This window comes from Carlito syrichta, unplaced genomic scaffold, assembly GCF_000164805.1.
Source record: "Carlito syrichta isolate Samal-C Ts95f unplaced genomic scaffold, Tarsius_syrichta-2.0.1 Scaffold98159, whole genome shotgun sequence".
In the NCBI taxonomy this organism is placed as follows: Eukaryota; Metazoa; Chordata; class Mammalia; order Primates; family Tarsiidae; genus Carlito; species Carlito syrichta.
The window spans coordinates 207862-225977 of NW_007042255.1; the positions used below are offsets into that span (position 1 = coordinate 207862).

The window sequence follows — 18116 nt, forward strand, 5'->3', positions numbered from 1 at the left end:
CTGTTGGTGATAAATTGCCCAGTCTAATATATTTTGCTATAGCAAAAGATGGACAAAGACAATGCTGAAATGACCCTATTATTGTGTATATTTTGTAGATAAAGAGACTGAGCTTAGCAAGTTTAGTTAACTGACTCACGGTTAAAAGTAGAGCCCAGATACACAGAGTCTATTGAACACTAGAGTAGAGGTCAGGAAACTACAGCTTGTGGGCCAAATGTTGCCTTACCCATTTGTGTAAATTAAGTTTCACTGGAATACAGCCATGCCCATTCATTTACATGTTTCCTATGGCTGCTTTTGCATCACTGGCGGGACTGAGCAGTCAAAACAGAGATCAAGTGACCTACAAGCTTAAAATATTTACTGTCTGACCTTTTGTAAAAACAGTTTAGCCAGGCTCGGTGGCTCAGCCTGTAATCCCCCGCCTTTGGGAGGCTGAGGTGAGTGGATTGCCTGAGCCCGAGGGTTCGAGACCGCCTGAGCAGCAAGACCTCATCTCTACAATAAATCAAAAAATCAACCAGGCGTGGTAGCGCGCGCCTATAATTCCAGCCACTTGGAAGGCTGAGGCGGAAGGATCGCCGGAGCCCAGTAGGTTGAGGCTGCAGTGGCCGCTCCAGTCTGGGCGACAAAGGGAGACTCCAACTCAAAAAAAAAAGTTTGGCAGACCCTGCCCTAGTGCTAGCATGTTAGCTACAAACAGCTAAGTATGTATAAGGTACAGTGAGATCTCAAAGAAGACACTAAGAGAGGAAGGCTGGAGCAGGCAAGGAGGGCCTCTGAGAAGAAGTTATGGTTTTGTTAACTCTTGACCAATGAGTAGTTATTGACCAATAAGGACAGTGGAGGAGGAAAAAGAGTTTGTGATGAGGCCTAGTGGTCTGAGGGAGACTGGGGTGGGCTTAAGGGACCTAGGTGGTTGAGATGGGTGGGAGGGGGGACTGTGAGGAGAGGTTGGGGAAGTCAGTGTACCCCGTGGTGGAGGATGATGTCGAATGCCTACAATAGCCAGAGTTCACAAGCTTGGAGGGCACATATACAAAATCAGATTCTAGAGCCCTAGTGCTAACCTGCCCAATCAGGATCTGTATTTGAAAGAAGCTCCCCCATGGAATTCTGGGAAACACTGCTAGAGCTGGTAAAGGAGCATGAGGAGACAGGGCCCCTGGCCAGATGCTGCTGCAATAACCCAGGGCCGTGATACGAGTAAGTCCAGAAAAGTAGAGCTACAAGTTTTTATGACAGCTTCTTGGTATAAGGTGGAAAAGAGGGGGAGAAAGAAAATTAGACACTTGTTTGTAATCAAGATAGTGGGGAGTGAGAGCCCCATTCAGTCCCAGTCATTAGGTAGCCCAGTGAGGTCTTCTCCCCATTCTTACCTCTGTAACTTGACTATGCACTCTGGGCTTCTACAGGTGTCAAATTTCAGATACTGTCTCCCCCAAAAGAAAAATTACATCCTAGACAAACGGCATTCTGACTGCTTTAGAAATGACCAAATTTCACAAAATCAAAGGTATTAGAAGAGTCAGTTCCCATGATGTGTACCTCTAGTTGCTAGTTTCTGGCTCTTAGAGAATTTATTTTCTTCTGTTTGTGAAAGAATTTGTTTTGCTGGTCTTACAAGAGAATTGACGTGTGATTATTTTTATGTGAGAGCAGGATATTTTAAACTCTTATTTTCTTGCTTTTATGAATCTGGATACAGTTCTCCAGTCATCCTGGAAAAAATGATGGAAGAGAAGGAATTTGATAGAAAGAGGCCAACTACACAATGCATTCTTATTTGGTGTGGGGCAGTTAGATAAATGCATCCCTCGACTTCTTCATTGAATAAATAAATCATAGGGTTAGAGCTTAAATAATAAATAATAGAAAAGGGAAAAGAAAGAAACTGAGAAGAACTGGCAAGGTAAAAAAAAATTTTTAAAGCTACATTCAAGCAAAATGACAAAAGAATGAGTACTGTTTGCCATTCTGTCCTCTCTATGTGCTGATCAAATTTTGCTAGAATTCTGTATTTGACCACCTCTTAACACCTCCCATAAGCCTTTGGACTGGTGGACAATCAAATATGAAATGCTGTACTTTTTTCCCTGAAAATTACTTATTTAGCTGAAGTTGAAGTTTAATGTGCATCAACTAAGAATCATATCAGGAACTGAGCAGTTAATGTTACTGGTCAGCTGGTGTGCAGTATGTTTTAAGCCACTAAATTTGGGAATAATTTGTTACATAACAATATATAAGTGATACTTGGTTGGTCTTCTTTGGACATAAAATGAGGAATTTAGCCTTGGAGTTTTATATGTGGTGTTAGCAATGCTAGAAATATTCTCCCTTCTCCCACACCCACTTGCCTGATTCCCTTACAGGACTCATACATAGGATAAGACTTCTTTCAAGACTCCTTCCCCAATGTCCCACACATGGTATAGGTGGGATACATACTGACACAGTACTCCAGACTATTAATACTACTAACAGCCAGCTTCTGTTGAGCACTTACAATTCTAAACTTTGTGCATGGATTATTTTTTCTCATTCTTTCAATCACTCAATGAGACAGGTGCCAATATTAATCCATTTTATTGATAATGAAGCCAAGACACAAAAGGGTTAAAGAAAGGCCTCAAGGTTACCGTGTGGGAAGTGTTTATTGTCTGTGCTCCTTTAGACTGGGAGCTCCAAGAAGAAGAAGCCCATGGATTCCTGGTGTCATGTTCAATGGAGTGCCCAGCAATCTGGTGCTTGATGTCTCTCTCTCTTTCTCTCTCTCTCTCTCTCTCTCTCTATTTATGTATGTGTGTGATAAAACTTAAGGCCACAGGAACCTTCCCTCAATATGACAGTCATCTCACTGCATGTGGGATTATAAAGTTTACAAATCAAACTCACAGAGTTAAATTACTTTCTTGACATTGTCTATATCAAATATTAGTTTATGAGAACTGTGCTACCTAATCTAATTAAGGCTGAGACTACAAAGGCAGAAACTAGATGGTGTATCCTCTTTCTATTCTCCCAGAAATTCATCTGCCAAGCCCAACTGGAAGACAGGCCTCCAGAGTGGCAGGATGTGTTGTTCTTCATGGCTGCCTCTCCCCAGGATATGTCAGGCCAGAACAGGTCTTGGTATAGGAGAGTGAAAAGTGTGTGTGGGTGTCTGTGTGGGGTCACATATTGCTTCAGCATTCATCCCAAAAGTACTCATTCTACACTCTTTGTAAGTTAGACAAGGCCCCAATACAAGAGAGATGAGACAGAGAAGGAAAAGATGGTGGCAACTCTCAGATTACCTGTGAATTCTGAAACTTTTTGCCCAAAGCAATATCTGAGAGACTATCCCCAGGAAGCCCCATTTTCAACAACCAGTAAGCCCAGCTTAGCCAATGTTGTGATTTCACACGATTAGGCAGCTTGGGGCAAAGCAAAGACTGGATACAAACGCGGTATAAAAACCAAGCATAGTGCAGTCCTGCCCTAAGATTCTCCCTTACTGGTTCTACCAGAATCCAGTGGGTTCAAATCCCAGACCCACTATTGACAAGTTCTACGACTCTAGCAAGTCATGCAAACTCCCTCTGTGTTCTGACCACAGTCCTGGGCCCTGCACTGCCCCATGTAAGGCACTCTTCTACCAACAGAAATCCTCTACAGGCCAGACCAGCAACAGGAGGTGCCCATCATAAAACGGGCTCTTCTAGTACCTCTCACTGGGTTAAGGCTTGGTCATTTAACTTACAGCTGTTTGTCTGAGGTGTGGGTACTTGTTCTTTTTTAAAAAGGTGATATCCAATATCAGATATGTGATAGTTGCTCAGAAGTGTTTGTAGAAGGGATAGAAGGAGGAAGGGAGGGAGGAGGGCTTACTGTTGCCTCACAGTTATGTTATTGAGTTGAATAAGTTGTGCACGTCTTGTCTCCATGCCTGGCACATCAGAGGAACTCAGTATTATCCCCCTTCCCCACTCTGGTTTAAAATGCAAGTTATCTAGGAAGCATAACACATCCAAGCATCATGAATAGGTATACACTCGTTTATAGGATTTATTCACGTAGCAAAGCCTAAAGGAATGGTACTGGGGTGGGGTGTGAAGGTCAAAGAGGGCACTCAAAGTTGCATAATTTGGTGTTCCTATAAGAAAGGCCTTAAGGTTGTGGGAGGGTTGGGAGACCTGAGCAAGCAGGAGGCAGTGCAGAGGCTCTGTGGGACTGAAAGGCATAAAGCAAAGGGGCTCTTGCTTACCTTCCGCATGCGCCACCTGCAGGACAGATGAAGAGGAGCAGGCCAACTGAATTGGAGTGGGGCCAGTATGGTCCGAACACTAAGCAGATAGATAGACCTTGCCCTGATTCCCAAGCCTGGAATTATTCTCCTGCATTATTTAAACACCAACCCAAGACCTAGTTTCTTCTTTTGGTAAAGCAACAATCCCCCATTTGCTTTGAGAGTTTGATTCATGGGGAATGGATAAAAAAGACCAATTTAACGGATGATGATATTTTTCATATCTTTTTCCAAGAGTAGTTACTTGCAGATTCCTCCAAGTGACTTTGCACTGTGTGAAAATAATCAATTTAGGTCTAACCCAGTTAAGTGTATTAGAAAAGGGAATACGCTGTGCAAATTGTCCGCAGCAGTGCTGGATGGGGAGGGCCCAAGTGCAAACAGTGAAATAAAAGCACCAGGGAAACTCCTCGCATTACTAGAAGGCTGGCAGAAAAAGACCAGTGTGAGATTGATGCCATCACCCTCTTCCTCCCACTTAATGAAGCTTTAAGAAACTCCAAAACCAGTTTCCTGTTGAAGTTAGGGCTTAAAATAACCCAAATCCAAATTATTGTATTTACTAAATTTTCAACCAAAATGAGAACCAGTGGACTTTCTTGATACATGGAAATGCACACACACAAAGTAATAATAAATTAAAACGTTACCCAAAAGTAGTATACATGGGCCAATTATGTCATCAAAATGCATATTTGTCCTTGACAAAAATCAGAAGAAAATTTGAAGCAATGCCTAACACTCATTGCATTGTTCATGCTCTTTAAATTCGGAAAATTTTTCTTGGTAAATATTAAGTCTACCCACATGTGTACATTTAAGGTACATTTAAGATGAGTTTCCCAAGAACATAAATGCTCAAGAGGAATAAGGGGGAGTTGATGAGGAAAATCTTAATTTGCATTTTTCCTGCCTTAAACGCCTGCAATGTCTAGGGTATAATGTTGCGTGAATAAGGCTTTTAGTGCTTAATGTGATATGACTTAAACATTCTCTTTTTGCTAGGGTCTATAAAACATTTGCCATTAATGGCTGTTACTTTTCATTTTTATCCACCACATTTACTAAGGAAGAAAAAATATGTCGAGGCTTCTATTGGTCTGCTCAAATCTTTTCTATTATCTGGCAGTAAACTTCACTCCTTTTAAGCCTGGGACTGTCTAGTTGGAAAGGGGCATGAGGTAGTCCATGATAATCATAAGGCTTTGCATAGTTTTGGGCCTCCAAATTGTCGACCTGCTCCTCACTATATCTTTGGATCTTCCCAACAGTCCTATTGAGGTGATAAGGTACTATTCCTTCAGCCATCAGAGATACTAAAACATATATCTTCCCCGATTTTGCACAGGTAGTAATAGTAAAACCTCATCATCACGTCATAAGTGAAATCTAAAACATCCCACCAGGAAAACGCAGGCTTGCAATATTTGACAGGATAACCCTACGTAGCTGGCCTGCCTCGGCCCTCCAGGACTCAGGCTGAACCACGCAAACTCACCTCACTCGGCCCCAGCTGCAATTCAGCACCAGCTGCTGTCCACTCCTGCTTAAATCCTGGTGGGAATGACTCCAGGGCCGAATGGGATTTCTGGGATATCAGCAAGGATTCCAGGAATCTCTCAAGTGGCTGAGACCCGTTTCTTCAGATTGATCCAGAGAGACTGAATTGGGAAAACACAGATCACCAGGAGACACCACTTCCCAAGACAGGGCTGAGTGCCATTTGCCACCTATCTTGCCTCTCCCCACAACATCTCCTCTTTTCCCTCTGAAGACAAGAACTTTATCACCCACTTCTCACTGAAAATGGGGGTTGCATGGAGTACAGCACCTATTTCCAATGTTGACATATTGGAGTCATGAAGTTTTCTTGATTTGTATGCTTTCTTTGTGTTTGTTGAGCCAGACATGAAAGACAGATCTGATTTCTAGAGCAAAACTCTTTTCCTACTTTGCTGGTACACAGAATTACTCTCTACAGTGTATTTCATTAGTAAGCCAGGTTACGGAGGGTATCAGATATGCCTCCCTATGCTAGCAGAATTCTTGTCCAACGCCTTCCTGAGGAAGGGAGCTCAGGCCCAGCCAGAATCAATACCCATATCCAAGTTCCCAAGCCTGGAGACATCATTGCACAGAAGACAAGAGAAAAAGGTGAGGGAGTGAGGTGGAGTGGGGGAATATATCATTATTTTCAGTTTTAACATGTGTTGCCATTATTGCCTTACTTAACACAGCTCCTAGATTCTGCTCACATCTCACAGGCCACTGCTTACTCACTATCTCTGTTTGACACATGTGTGAGTTCCATCTATTTTGTTTGTTTTTTCTTGTCTTCGCTAGCAGAATTGAATATTCTCAAATCCTACAGCAAACACACATTGTGAGCAGAAAGATGTACGGGGAAAAAAATAAGATAAAAAGCAGGTAAAAGTTTTACTTTGTACTGGCAGGGGAAATAGAAACCAAAACAGAGTAGCTAAGTCACAGGAATGATAGAGTTGTGAGCAGAAAGTGGTGGGTGATTGAATGCTGAGCACTGGGAGACGACCCATCACTGAAACTGCATCGTCCTCAGAGATATATTGGAAATCTTCTTTCCATGGGTTTGTTTCTGCTCCTTTGAAGAAGATAAATCATAATTCATACAGGGGCATCCCAGAAAGCCATCTTTCCTGGCCATCCCCTCCCACTTCCAGCCCCTGCTGTGCTGTGCTGGAAATCACACTTGGGATAAGAATGAGGGTGGAATCACAGGACTGGCACATGGAAGGAGGGGGCAACTGAGGAAGGTAGAGCAGAGGAAGCCCAGACACCCATGGAAAGTATGGAAGGTTCCATGAGTAGCTGCTATGTTTGAACACATTTGTTTGTTATATGACTTATTTTGAAAGTAAATCGATGTAGTAGAGGGGTTCATATCTCTTAGCCCCTTCAGTGAAGAAGAATTACAAGCGAATTGTCCAATTCAGGCCATGTATTAGTTTCCTTGGCCTGCCATAACAAAGTGCCACAAACTGGGTGACTAAAAACAGCTGAACTGTATCTTCTCAGAGTTCTGGAAGCTAGAAGTCCAAGATTAAGATGTCAACATGGTTAGATCCACATGAGGAGAATAAAAGAAAATCTGTGCCTGCCTTTCTTCCAGCTTCTGGTGACAGTTGGCAAACCTTGCCATCCCTTGGCTTGTAGAAGCTTCCTCTAATCTCTGTCTCTATTAGCACAAGGCTCCCCCTGTCTCTTTGTTTCTGTATCTCTTTTTCTTCTTCTTATAAGGACCAGTCATATTGGATTAGGGACCTATCTATTCCAATATGATCTCATCTTAACTAATTATATCTGCAAAAACCCTATTTCCAAATAAGATCGTATTCTGAGGTAATTGGGGTTAGGGCTTCAACATAGATTTTTTTGGGGGGGATGTGAGGGAAGGATTTTGAGTAAGAGTCTCAGTCTGTCTTCCAGGCTGAAATGCAGTGGCATGCTCATGGCCACCACAGCCTCGACCTACAGGGCCCAGGTGATTCTTCTGCCTTAGCCTTCCAACTCGCTGGAACTACAGGTGTGTGCCAACAAGCCTGGTTAATTTATTTTATTGTAGAGACAAGGTCTCAGCAAGTTTCCCAGGCTGGTCTTGAACTCCTGGGCTCAGGCAATCCCCTCACCTCTACCTCCCAAAGCACTGCGATTACAGGTGTGAGCCATCACACTCGGCCTTCAACATTTTTGAGGGACATAATTTGATTATTAATAATCTCACAGTTGAAAAATATAAATTTGTATTTTATTTATTTTGAGTGCTCATTTTCTATCTCTCTGAAAGTATGAAGATTTCTTGAGTTTTTCCAAACTGTTCGCAGTGGTTATCTCACAATAGTTATCTCCTAGGGGAAGGTGAAGGGGGGCTTTCATTTCTACACTGTAAGTTACTACAATGTTTGAATTTGTATAACAAACATGTACTATTTGTAATCATAAAGAACAATAAAGACACATTTTCAAGGAGTTAATGGCATTTATTTCCCCTCACAGTCCCCAGATTCCTTAGGAGACAAGCAAGAGTCATCATGGGTGAGGAAGAAGACAGGCAGGAGCATACATCATTTGAAAAATTGCATTCAAAACTACAATTGCTTTGAAGTGCTCTGTCTTTAGATACTGTCTTTAATTTACTTTAAATCTTAAAATATCATTGAAGAGGACTTGCAGTTGTCATGTTTCTATAGAGGAGGCCTGGTTTTTCAGTGCTAGAAGTTGAAAGGCTTCTTGAAATCACTCATTGAGGTTTCCTGTCAACCAAGACAAAAAAGGCATGTTGGCTTTCAAAGTTCATACCCAAAAGTAGGATTCCCAGATAAAATACAGGACGCCCAGTTAAGGCTGAATTTCAGATAAATAACAAATGTTTAAGTATAAGTGTGTCCCTACTATTGCACGGGATATACTTGGACTAAAAATTATTCCTTGTTTGCCTAAAATTTAAACTTAACTGAGCATCTTGTATTTTTATTTGTTAAATCTGGCAACCCTATTCCAGACATGCCAATTTAGATAAGCTTTTTCTAGAAATTAGACCATAGGAGGGATTTGCCCCACAGGTCACTTATAAAAGGAACAATAAGAGGTTGTAAGCTCACCATTTTTTTTTCTGTGATTTTTCTCCAGCCATAGAAATGTGGTTCAAATGAATCCTATTTTTGTTAATACTTTGTATCAGGGGTTCTTGACAAATTGTGCAGGGGCTGCAGGGGGTCTGTGAGCCTCCTGAAATCATAGGCTGTATTGAGCACATACACATCTTTACAGGGAAAAGAACCATAATTAGATTCTCATAAGTGTCTGAAACCCCCATGAAGGTCAGGGGGCACCACGTTATTGACTGAGGGTGTAGATTTGAACCCAGGGGAGGTATTTTTGTGGGGGAGTTGGTTATTATTTTTTCTATCAATTACTTTTTAGGCAATTGACTTTCTGATTATCTAAACTGAAAAATGGAAAAAATATCAGAAAATTTAAGAGTAGGAAGTTTACTCAATTACGGAAGCATCCCTCTCAAATGTATATGATGTCGTATGTTCTTCATGTTTCACAGGAGTTGAATGAAAGCCAGTTCATGGGTGCTACTGATCATTCTGACTCCTCTGGTGAAGGTTGAAGTTAAGACGCATTTGCCTTAAATGCCAAAAAGTCTTAAAGAGAAAGATTAAGAGAGAAGGAAAGATGGACAGAGAATAATGCCTAGGCAATGAATATTCTTACTATCTGTAGAAAGTATATGACTACTTTGATGATTACTACTTTATTTTTTCTCTAGAACTCCTTCTTCAATTTACCAACAGCTCTTACCGATGAGCTAGATTGGCCCCAACTCTCCGGTGTTACTGGATTTCTGGACTCCACCAGTAGGTATGTGTGTCTGCTACTCACTCTCAAACATTTCAGTATATCTGTATAAGGAAAGAACAGCTGGAGCTTGGTCTTAAATGTTGAAATAAGAATTACTAGAAATTGCTTCTAGAACATGAATTCAAGTCCATCCACCCTACGGCAAGATGTAATGCAAATTGTATTTTGGCAGTGCTGACAAGAAGGAAATATTCCTGCTGCTGTGGTTTGGTAGGTGGCGGGGGTAGGAGGTCTATAGTTTAGCTCCGATGGAATAGACTCAAACACATCACTGTATTTTTCTGAGTCAAGGGACAATGAAATTTACTTGATGATTGACTCTTAGAAGTTAATACTTATAAGGTAATGACTGAAATTAATTGGCAAGTTTCAAGATCCTAGATTCATCCTGGCTTGAATACTTGTATGTAGAGACCATGCATGACAACTCTGAGTGACATACAAACCCAATTTGATACCTGTGACTAGGTGTTGACTCTGGGCCCAGGCTCTGCTTCCCAGGGTTAAATCTGTAGGAGCATCTGTGATGCTGGTGAGACTTTGCAAGAGTCCCTAACGTGGTAGAAAGCCACACATATGAGAAGTGATTTCTCTCGCAACAACCCCCAAACATTTATAACAGTTAATAAGCATAAGAGATATGGCAGATGAATGGCTTCCTTGTGTAAAAAAAGAAGAAAGGGCAAAATTTTGCTTTTAGGTTGAAAAGCAGGACATCACTCATAAGCGGATCCTGAACATTTACCATAATACTATAAGAAAGGGATTGGCAGTAACGGAATACTGCTGGGGTCGGAGGGGAGGCGCCCAACATCAATAAGGGTACCTGATCTCAAACCAGGCAGAGTGGGGACCAAAGAGAGGACCCAACTTTGCCTGTATGATGACCACTTGTATACCTAACCCTGAATTGTACCCTACATTTTTTAAATTAATAAAATTTAAATTAAAAAAAATAAGGGCAGGACAGAACCAGCAAGGAAGCCCTCTCTGACTCAGGCAGCAACACCAGAAAGCTGGAAAGGACCATGAGATAAGCCACAAAAATTGTGTGGTGGGCAAGTGTGAAACAGCCTGATTTGCCCAAATCTGTAAGGAACAGGAACACCCGAGGGACCGCCATTTGTAGTTTTAACACAAAATTATTTTGCTTAACTAAAGACACTGCATGTCATGAATAATTTATCTTTATTCATTTGCTTTTAAAAATACGTACCACCTAACCAGGCACAGATGTTATAGGTGTTTAAATAAGCCTAGTCCCAACCCTGCAGTCAATTACAGTCAGACAAGGCAGATGAGACAAGTGAACAAATAATGACAGCCCAAGGGAAATGTGCCAAAGACGGTCTCACACAGAGTTCATGAAAGTGATCAAGAACCACCTCCTTTTGAGGTGTATGGCAAGAAGTATTTAGGAGATTGGGATGATGAAAAGGATTTTAAAAGAAACAAGGAAAGATAACGAACCTTCAGGAAAACATACTCATATTTATGTAAGAATTATCTGTGAATGTAGGGGAAACAAAGGAGATACATTCTCAAGTTTAGTTGTATGCTTTCAAGTTTAATCATGATTTCTTTCTTTTTCTTTTTCTTTTTTTTTTTTTTTTGAGTCGGAGTGGCGCTCTGTCACCCAGGCTGAAGTGCAGTGGCACACTCACGGTCACCCCAGCATTGACCTGCTGGGCTCCAGTGATCCTTCCATTTCAGTCTTCCAAGTAGCCTAAACTACAGGTGCGCACTACCACACTCAGCTAATTTTTGTACTTATTGTAGAGACGAGGTCTCAAACCTGTGCACTCAAGCAATCAACTCTCCTCAGCCTCCCAAAGTGCTGGAATAACAGAATCATTACTAGCCTCTTTCCAAAAGGCTAGAACCTGTCATTAGTGTAAAAATACCAATGATATCAATAATAGGGATAGTAAGAAACAACCTTTGTGAGAAGTAAGAAGTAACCATATGCCAAGCATGGTACTAAGTGTTACACAGAGACTCATTTAATCTCGTGCAAGATAGGTGGTTTACTTTCTGCATTTCGCCGTTGAGGAATCTAAGGGTCAATAGACAGATTAAGAAACTTGAAGGTCACACAGCTAAGTAGCGGTAGCATCTGTTGTCATGGAACCTTGTGTCATATTGTAACAAAGTGAGTAACTTGGTAAGTAAGGGCCGTCCTAGCTCACAACTCCCAAGCTTTGTGGTTTTTTTTTATTCTATGTGTGGGAACATGGCTTGCTCTAACCATTGTCCTTTGTCTGAGAACATAGCTATGGGATGGGGAAATGACTGAGAACCAAAGCTTCCTCCCCATGGGTAGATATGGCATGCATTGTTCCAGATGTCCATCATGTGCCTGTTATGCCTTCCTAAGTCATTGGGAACCCCTTGCCCCAGCCTCAGGCCTCTTCCCTCTGTTGCAGCTACTGTTGACTTTGTTACCTGAAACACATCCAGAGAGAACCCAGTCAAAGCAGCTTTCTGGAAGACAGAACCTTGTTTATCTTTCTGATATCAACATCAAAAATGAAAAAATAATATAAGTGCCCTCCACCCAACCCAGCTATCCATAAAAATATCTGAAAATTTCCTTCAATTAAAGCTGTTATGACAATAACAAAAAGAATTAGTTATGAATGAGAAATGAACACAATTTACTCTACCTTTAATGAAAATTTAACTTTACATACCTCAGCCACTTTTTGACCTCATGAAGTTGCCCTAAAGGAAATACCAATCTGATGTTTAAAATTAATTGCTAAGTCGTTTAATTCTGTACTGCAGTCACTCCAAGAATGAAAGAGAAATCCATTCACCATGATCAACAAAACTGGTGAGAACTCATTCCCTCATTTCTCTCCACTTATAGCTCACACACACACACACCAGTTGCAGTTCTGCATTTCCTATACCAAATTTTCCCCCAAGCTCTACTCACACTTAGCTCCTGGTCCCAAGCAGACTCTGCTCGTTGTTTCTAGTTGTTGTTGGAGGATGGGAGGGAGAGCACCCTCTTCCTTTCTGCATTCGTTCTGTCCTCAGAGTAGGGGTTTACTCCCTTATCAAGGTAAAAGTCTACTAACTTTCCAATCCTGTAGCAGTTTCTACCCATCATTCTACTCAGAACCCAGAAGGCAAATGGGATCTTCTTTACACATCCAACTGGTTGTTCACCTCTCCTGCAGTGATTTTTTCTTTGTGTTTGTGGGCCTCAAGCTATCCAGTTGTCTCTCTCAGAATGTTCTTTTTGCCAGAGTTTCTGCATACTGTGCCTGTGTTCTCTGCCACGCATCTGGAATGGGGAAGAATATATACAACTCCTTTTGATAGAAAAGAAAATCCTCTATTTGGGATCTGAGATGCAATGAATTCCCCCGTTAAGCAGAAACATAGGCAACATGGCCCTCTCTTGCAAAGTATTACTATTTAATATGTTCTGCATAGCAGTACTTACAGTTAAACTACTTCATATACCACTGTGCAAATTATAACGACAGATAATCTGTGCTAGGCCGATCTCCTTATTAAAATAATAAAATATTACAAATTGTATAAAAATCTCAAAGAGAGATTAGCATATAATGGGGGTTCTCTTGTTATCGAATCAGTAAGATTAAAACTGTTAACCCAGAAGCAGCACATCTGAGGGGTGTACACAGCTTCCATGGGCATTTTGAACAGATGTCCCTTGAGTCCAAATGGTAATCAACAACTTGGAAGAGAATTGATGGATTTCTTTATTCAACTGGATCTGTAAAATCTTCTTCCTGTTATGTTCTTTGGAAAATGTACATAACGACATGAATACATAAAGACATAGTTCTGAAGATAAGATGGTTCCTTTACTTCTTTTATGCTCTTTGCCCTCTCAAAATTTAAAATTTCATCTCCTTCATGAGATGAATATAACTTTAATTGAAATTATTTACATGTATTAAAAGATAAAATAACCTCTTAGTTTTACAAATCTTTAGTTCTGTTCTCTTGACTCTTGGACTTCAGAAAATTCAATAAGTGGTATATCTCTTAAAACAACATGTTGTTGTTTGGTGTTTTCTTTTTTCAGTGTGACTCAGGAACTAAGTAGGTCAAAAAGTACACACACATACACAAAATCTCTGCAAAGATTGAGAGCCTGGCAATGGGGGTAGAACTATAACTCTAGAAGGAAAGAAAAAAAGTATTTTTAAAAGATTAAAAAGAATATTTCATGTTCAGATCATTTTTCAAAAGTAAGTCATGTAACAGGAAAATGCTACTTAGGTTAAAGAAGCCAAGGTCCAATAACTCGTATAGAAGTATAGGAAACAATACCAGCACTTCAATGAGAAGGAAAGTCATCTCATGTGAAGACAGTATCTGAGATTCCAGAGCCAGCATGAGAGAATGAAAGGAAGTCTGTATTTACAGTTACCAGGATGCTCATTCTGTGTGATTCTAGGTGGAACATTTAGCGTTCCCCAACCTCATTTATATGATGAAGTTGAATTGAACCAGATGATCTCTGAAGTTGCCTCCCATATTCAAGTGTAGTGGTTATAAGACAACATGGTCCTACTTTATGATGCTTCTTGGTTTAGAAGCATTGTAGAAAATTGTTGGGGAGAGATGCTCCTGCTTCCCTCCACCAACTCTGTCTTCTTCCATCCCTTAACCAGCCTGTGTCTTGAGACAAGACATGACTAATTTTATCATTCAGAGCCTAAAATGTTCTTGTTTGGCCAGGGGCAGAGTCACTGTATAGTAAAGGTCAGGCTCATGCACAGCAAGCTCGGCATTATGTTATACTGGGTGCTTGGCCAAATACTAAGTAAAAGTGGTACTCCGCTATTGTCCTCTATGTATACTATTTCCTCCACAGAGAGGAAAATAGGTGACCCCAATCCTTAACAAAAATATCCACTTGAACCTAACCACATCTAAACTGAGCATTTATGCCTGTTCAAATTCTCTTCTTCTGAAAGTAAAGCCAGGAATTGGTCCAGTCAGTGGAATTCTACAGGCCAGAGCTAAATGATAGAGAGATGAAAAACAAGACAGCAATCAGAGCTTTTCTTCAAAAAGTAAGAAACTGAATTTATCCATAAAAAAGTATGAAAGCCAAAAGAACCAAAAGTAGTTGCCAGAGTTGACATACCAAGCTAAGAAATAAGAGTGAACTCCATGGTCAACACAAGCAAATGCAATTCATATGGCATTTTCTAGATTAAATATTGCTCTCTTTCTCTGGTTTGAATTGGCCATACTAGACTAGAGAGGCAGCAAATGCTTAGAAAAAAAATAGATAAAGCCATTGTTATAAGTGGCAAAATAATGATCTTCAAGGACATTTAAGCACATCTTCGATGAGGAGTCCTAGAATCTAGTGTTAAAAGTTATCTATTCTCACCACTCAATAGATGTTATGTAACAGAACAATTCTGAAAAGCAGTGTATAACTCTGAGCCAAGTCATTTGGGCATTAAAACCAGAAAATTGGAGAGTAGGGATTTGCAGCTAAGATTTGCTAACCTAATTTTATGTTTCAAAAAAAAAGACATGTAAGTACTAAACACTAATGGGCTTAATGACCTTATTAAATCCATTATTCACAAATTATATGTGATATAATTGCAAATGATTAGCTGGGTTATAATTATATTTTACAAAACAAATAATTAACCAGGGGTTGTCATTTGAAGTTTGATGAGGCTGATTGGAGTAGAGTAGAATCCAGAGCACCAGTTCTCTGAGTGTGAACCATGGACCCTGGGGGGGTGGCGTGTCTTTAAAACCTCTTTCGGGGGTCTACAGATAAAAACTATTTTCACAACAATATTAAAACAGTTTTTGCCTTCTCAGCCATTTGTACTGAGGGTACAAAAGCAGTGGTAGGTAAAACTATTGATACATTAGCATGACTAAAAGTACTGACACCAAACTATTTTGGCATTTATTGTGTTCTTCACCTCCACACACTCCCAGTTTAAAACAAGAAGGAGGAATTTTCACTTAAAAATGTCACCTATGACACAGAAATAAATTATTAATTTTACTAAATTGATTTTTTAATAATTTAATCTGATGAAATTTAAAATATGCATAAAGCACATCTACTGCATAACAAATTATTAACAAAATAAGATGGTTGTGTTCAGGAGAAGCACTAGTGTAGGTGAATTGAGAACTGAGTTAGTTCTTCAGGGAATAGTATTTATACCAAAAAAATAATGATAACAAACTATAGCTTTTCAGACTTGAATATATGGCAGGTATTTTATCTAAAATTAATGAAATGAGCTTGTTGAAATAACTGACAATATTGTTTGCTAATCACAATAACAATCAGTATTGTTTGTTAAAATTGAAGCTTTCAAAGAAAAATGTGAATTTTGGAAAATTTTTATCTCTTACTATGAACTTGATAGCTTCCTAAAACTCAAAGACTTTTCTAATGAGGTATATAGCAATATTAACAAATACAATTTTTCAGTATTGTATCAGGAAATGTATTAACATTTGGAATATCTTTATAACTCAGGGACCCATATTTTCTAAATGACTGGTATGTGATATATAAAATCATACATGGGTAAAAGATTCAATGAAAGTGCAAGATAGGCCGGGCATGCTGGTTCACACCTATAATCCCAGCATTTTGAGAGGCCGACATGAGAGGTTTGCTTGAACCCAGGAGTTTGAGACCAATCTGGGCAATACAGTGAGACATCGTCTCTATAAAAAAATCCAAAAATTAGCCAGAGTAGTGGCATGATACTCAGGAGGCTGACATGAAAGTGTTATAACTGAACTGTGAGAAAGGAGAGTTGCCAGCACACTGAGGATCAAATTATGAGTCCTTTAATAGCTGGTGGCCGAGAGTGGCTAATGCCCAAAAAGATCTCTCGACCCTGAGCAGAGCAAGCAAAAAGGCAAAACCACAAGTGGGCTACATAGCAGGGGTTAGGAGAACAAGGAACTAAAATCAAAAGGGATTTTGCAAAGAACAGTTTCTTGGCATACATCTGGTTTCAGTTAAGTAAAAGTACAATTACACAATTACAAGGAACTTTTGGTTAGGGAGTTTTCAAACATTCAGGGGGAACAGTTCAGGGGACAAGGATGTAGGTCTGTGATTATGAGAAAGTTTTAACAGTCACATGCAGAGGGGCTATATCTGGGTAGGTAAGCAGCTAGGATGGAGGATTTTTTAGCAAAATGAAGTTACTTATGTCACACAAGCTATTACACACAGGTTTGACAGATATTTCAAAAGGACCGCCTGAGCCCAGGAAGTGGGGGCTGCAGTAAACCATGATGGTGCCACTGCACTCCAACCTGGGTGACAGATTGAGATCCCAACTTAAAAAAATATATTACAAGACAGGCCAAGGTATTTTAGTGTAACAAAGTATAGAATCAAAGAAGGGTATCCATAGTTATCTAACAAGCTTATTAAAACACTACTATTCCCTTTTCCAACTACATGGACATGTAAGACCAAATTTCCTTTGATTCTTTCACCAAAACAACATTTCTCCATAGACTGAATGCAGTAACAGATTAACCCAGCTGTCTTCTATTAAACCAGATATTTAAGACATTTGTAAAATGTAAAACAATGCTATTCTTCTCACTAATTTAAGGGGGTTTTGAAACATTATTTTTTCAGAAAAAAATCATTACTTATGTTAACTTATTCACAATCGGTGATGTGAATTTACAGCATTCCAAATCCTGTTGCTGAATGCTGCAACGAGGTCATATGTATGTGTTATTATATTTTGCTTGAAAATGAATAGTGAGGCAAGGAAAGAGGAAGTTAATTGAGATAATTATTTGATATTGACTTTACAATGTTGTTATTGATTTACGTAGTTGGTAAAAATTGCAAGTTGGTCATTACTTTGTTGTGTTGTATACTTGTATTTTGATATTTCAGGGCTTTCATACTTCAACATTAAAAATAATTTACCATAATTATAATGAAGATTTTCTGATGAGATTTCCAAGGTCAAAGGTGAATCCAATGAACTTATTAGTGACAATGAGACAGATAATGATGTAATGATGCAATGTAAACAAATAAATATATATACATATTTGTATATGTATATATATTTGGTTTATAATCTGAATAAAAACACAAAGTACAGAATGCTAGTCAGAGTGGTGTCTGGGGCAAATACTGGATATGTCTGCAACTTTCAGCTGTATTGTGAAAAAGGTGACCAATTAGAAAAGACCATTTCACTTGTGCTTAACGACAAAAGTTTGAGGCAATGAGATTCAGATTTTGTTTTTTAATTTTCACCCACTCTCAGTATTAGGAAAGTGAAAAATTTGCGAATCATGAATGTTTTAACACATAATAATGTTTATTATTTTTATTTGAAATGAATAAATAATTAAATGTGCATTCAAATATCCCAGT

At 39.5% G+C, this 18116-nt stretch overlaps 1 protein-coding gene across 2 annotated transcripts in view; it reads left to right on the top strand.

Moving 5' to 3' along the window:
• The window catches only part of AOAH (acyloxyacyl hydrolase), a 208752-nt gene that overhangs the window by 116345 nt on the left and 74291 nt on the right, over positions 1 to 18116 (top strand). For both annotated transcript variants that reach the window (XM_008063260.1, XM_008063266.2), the window contains one exon: positions 9609 to 9700. In XM_008063260.1, the coding sequence (XP_008061451.1) occupies positions 9609 to 9700 (92 nt within the window). The remainder of the gene's footprint in view (positions 1 to 9608; positions 9701 to 18116) is intronic.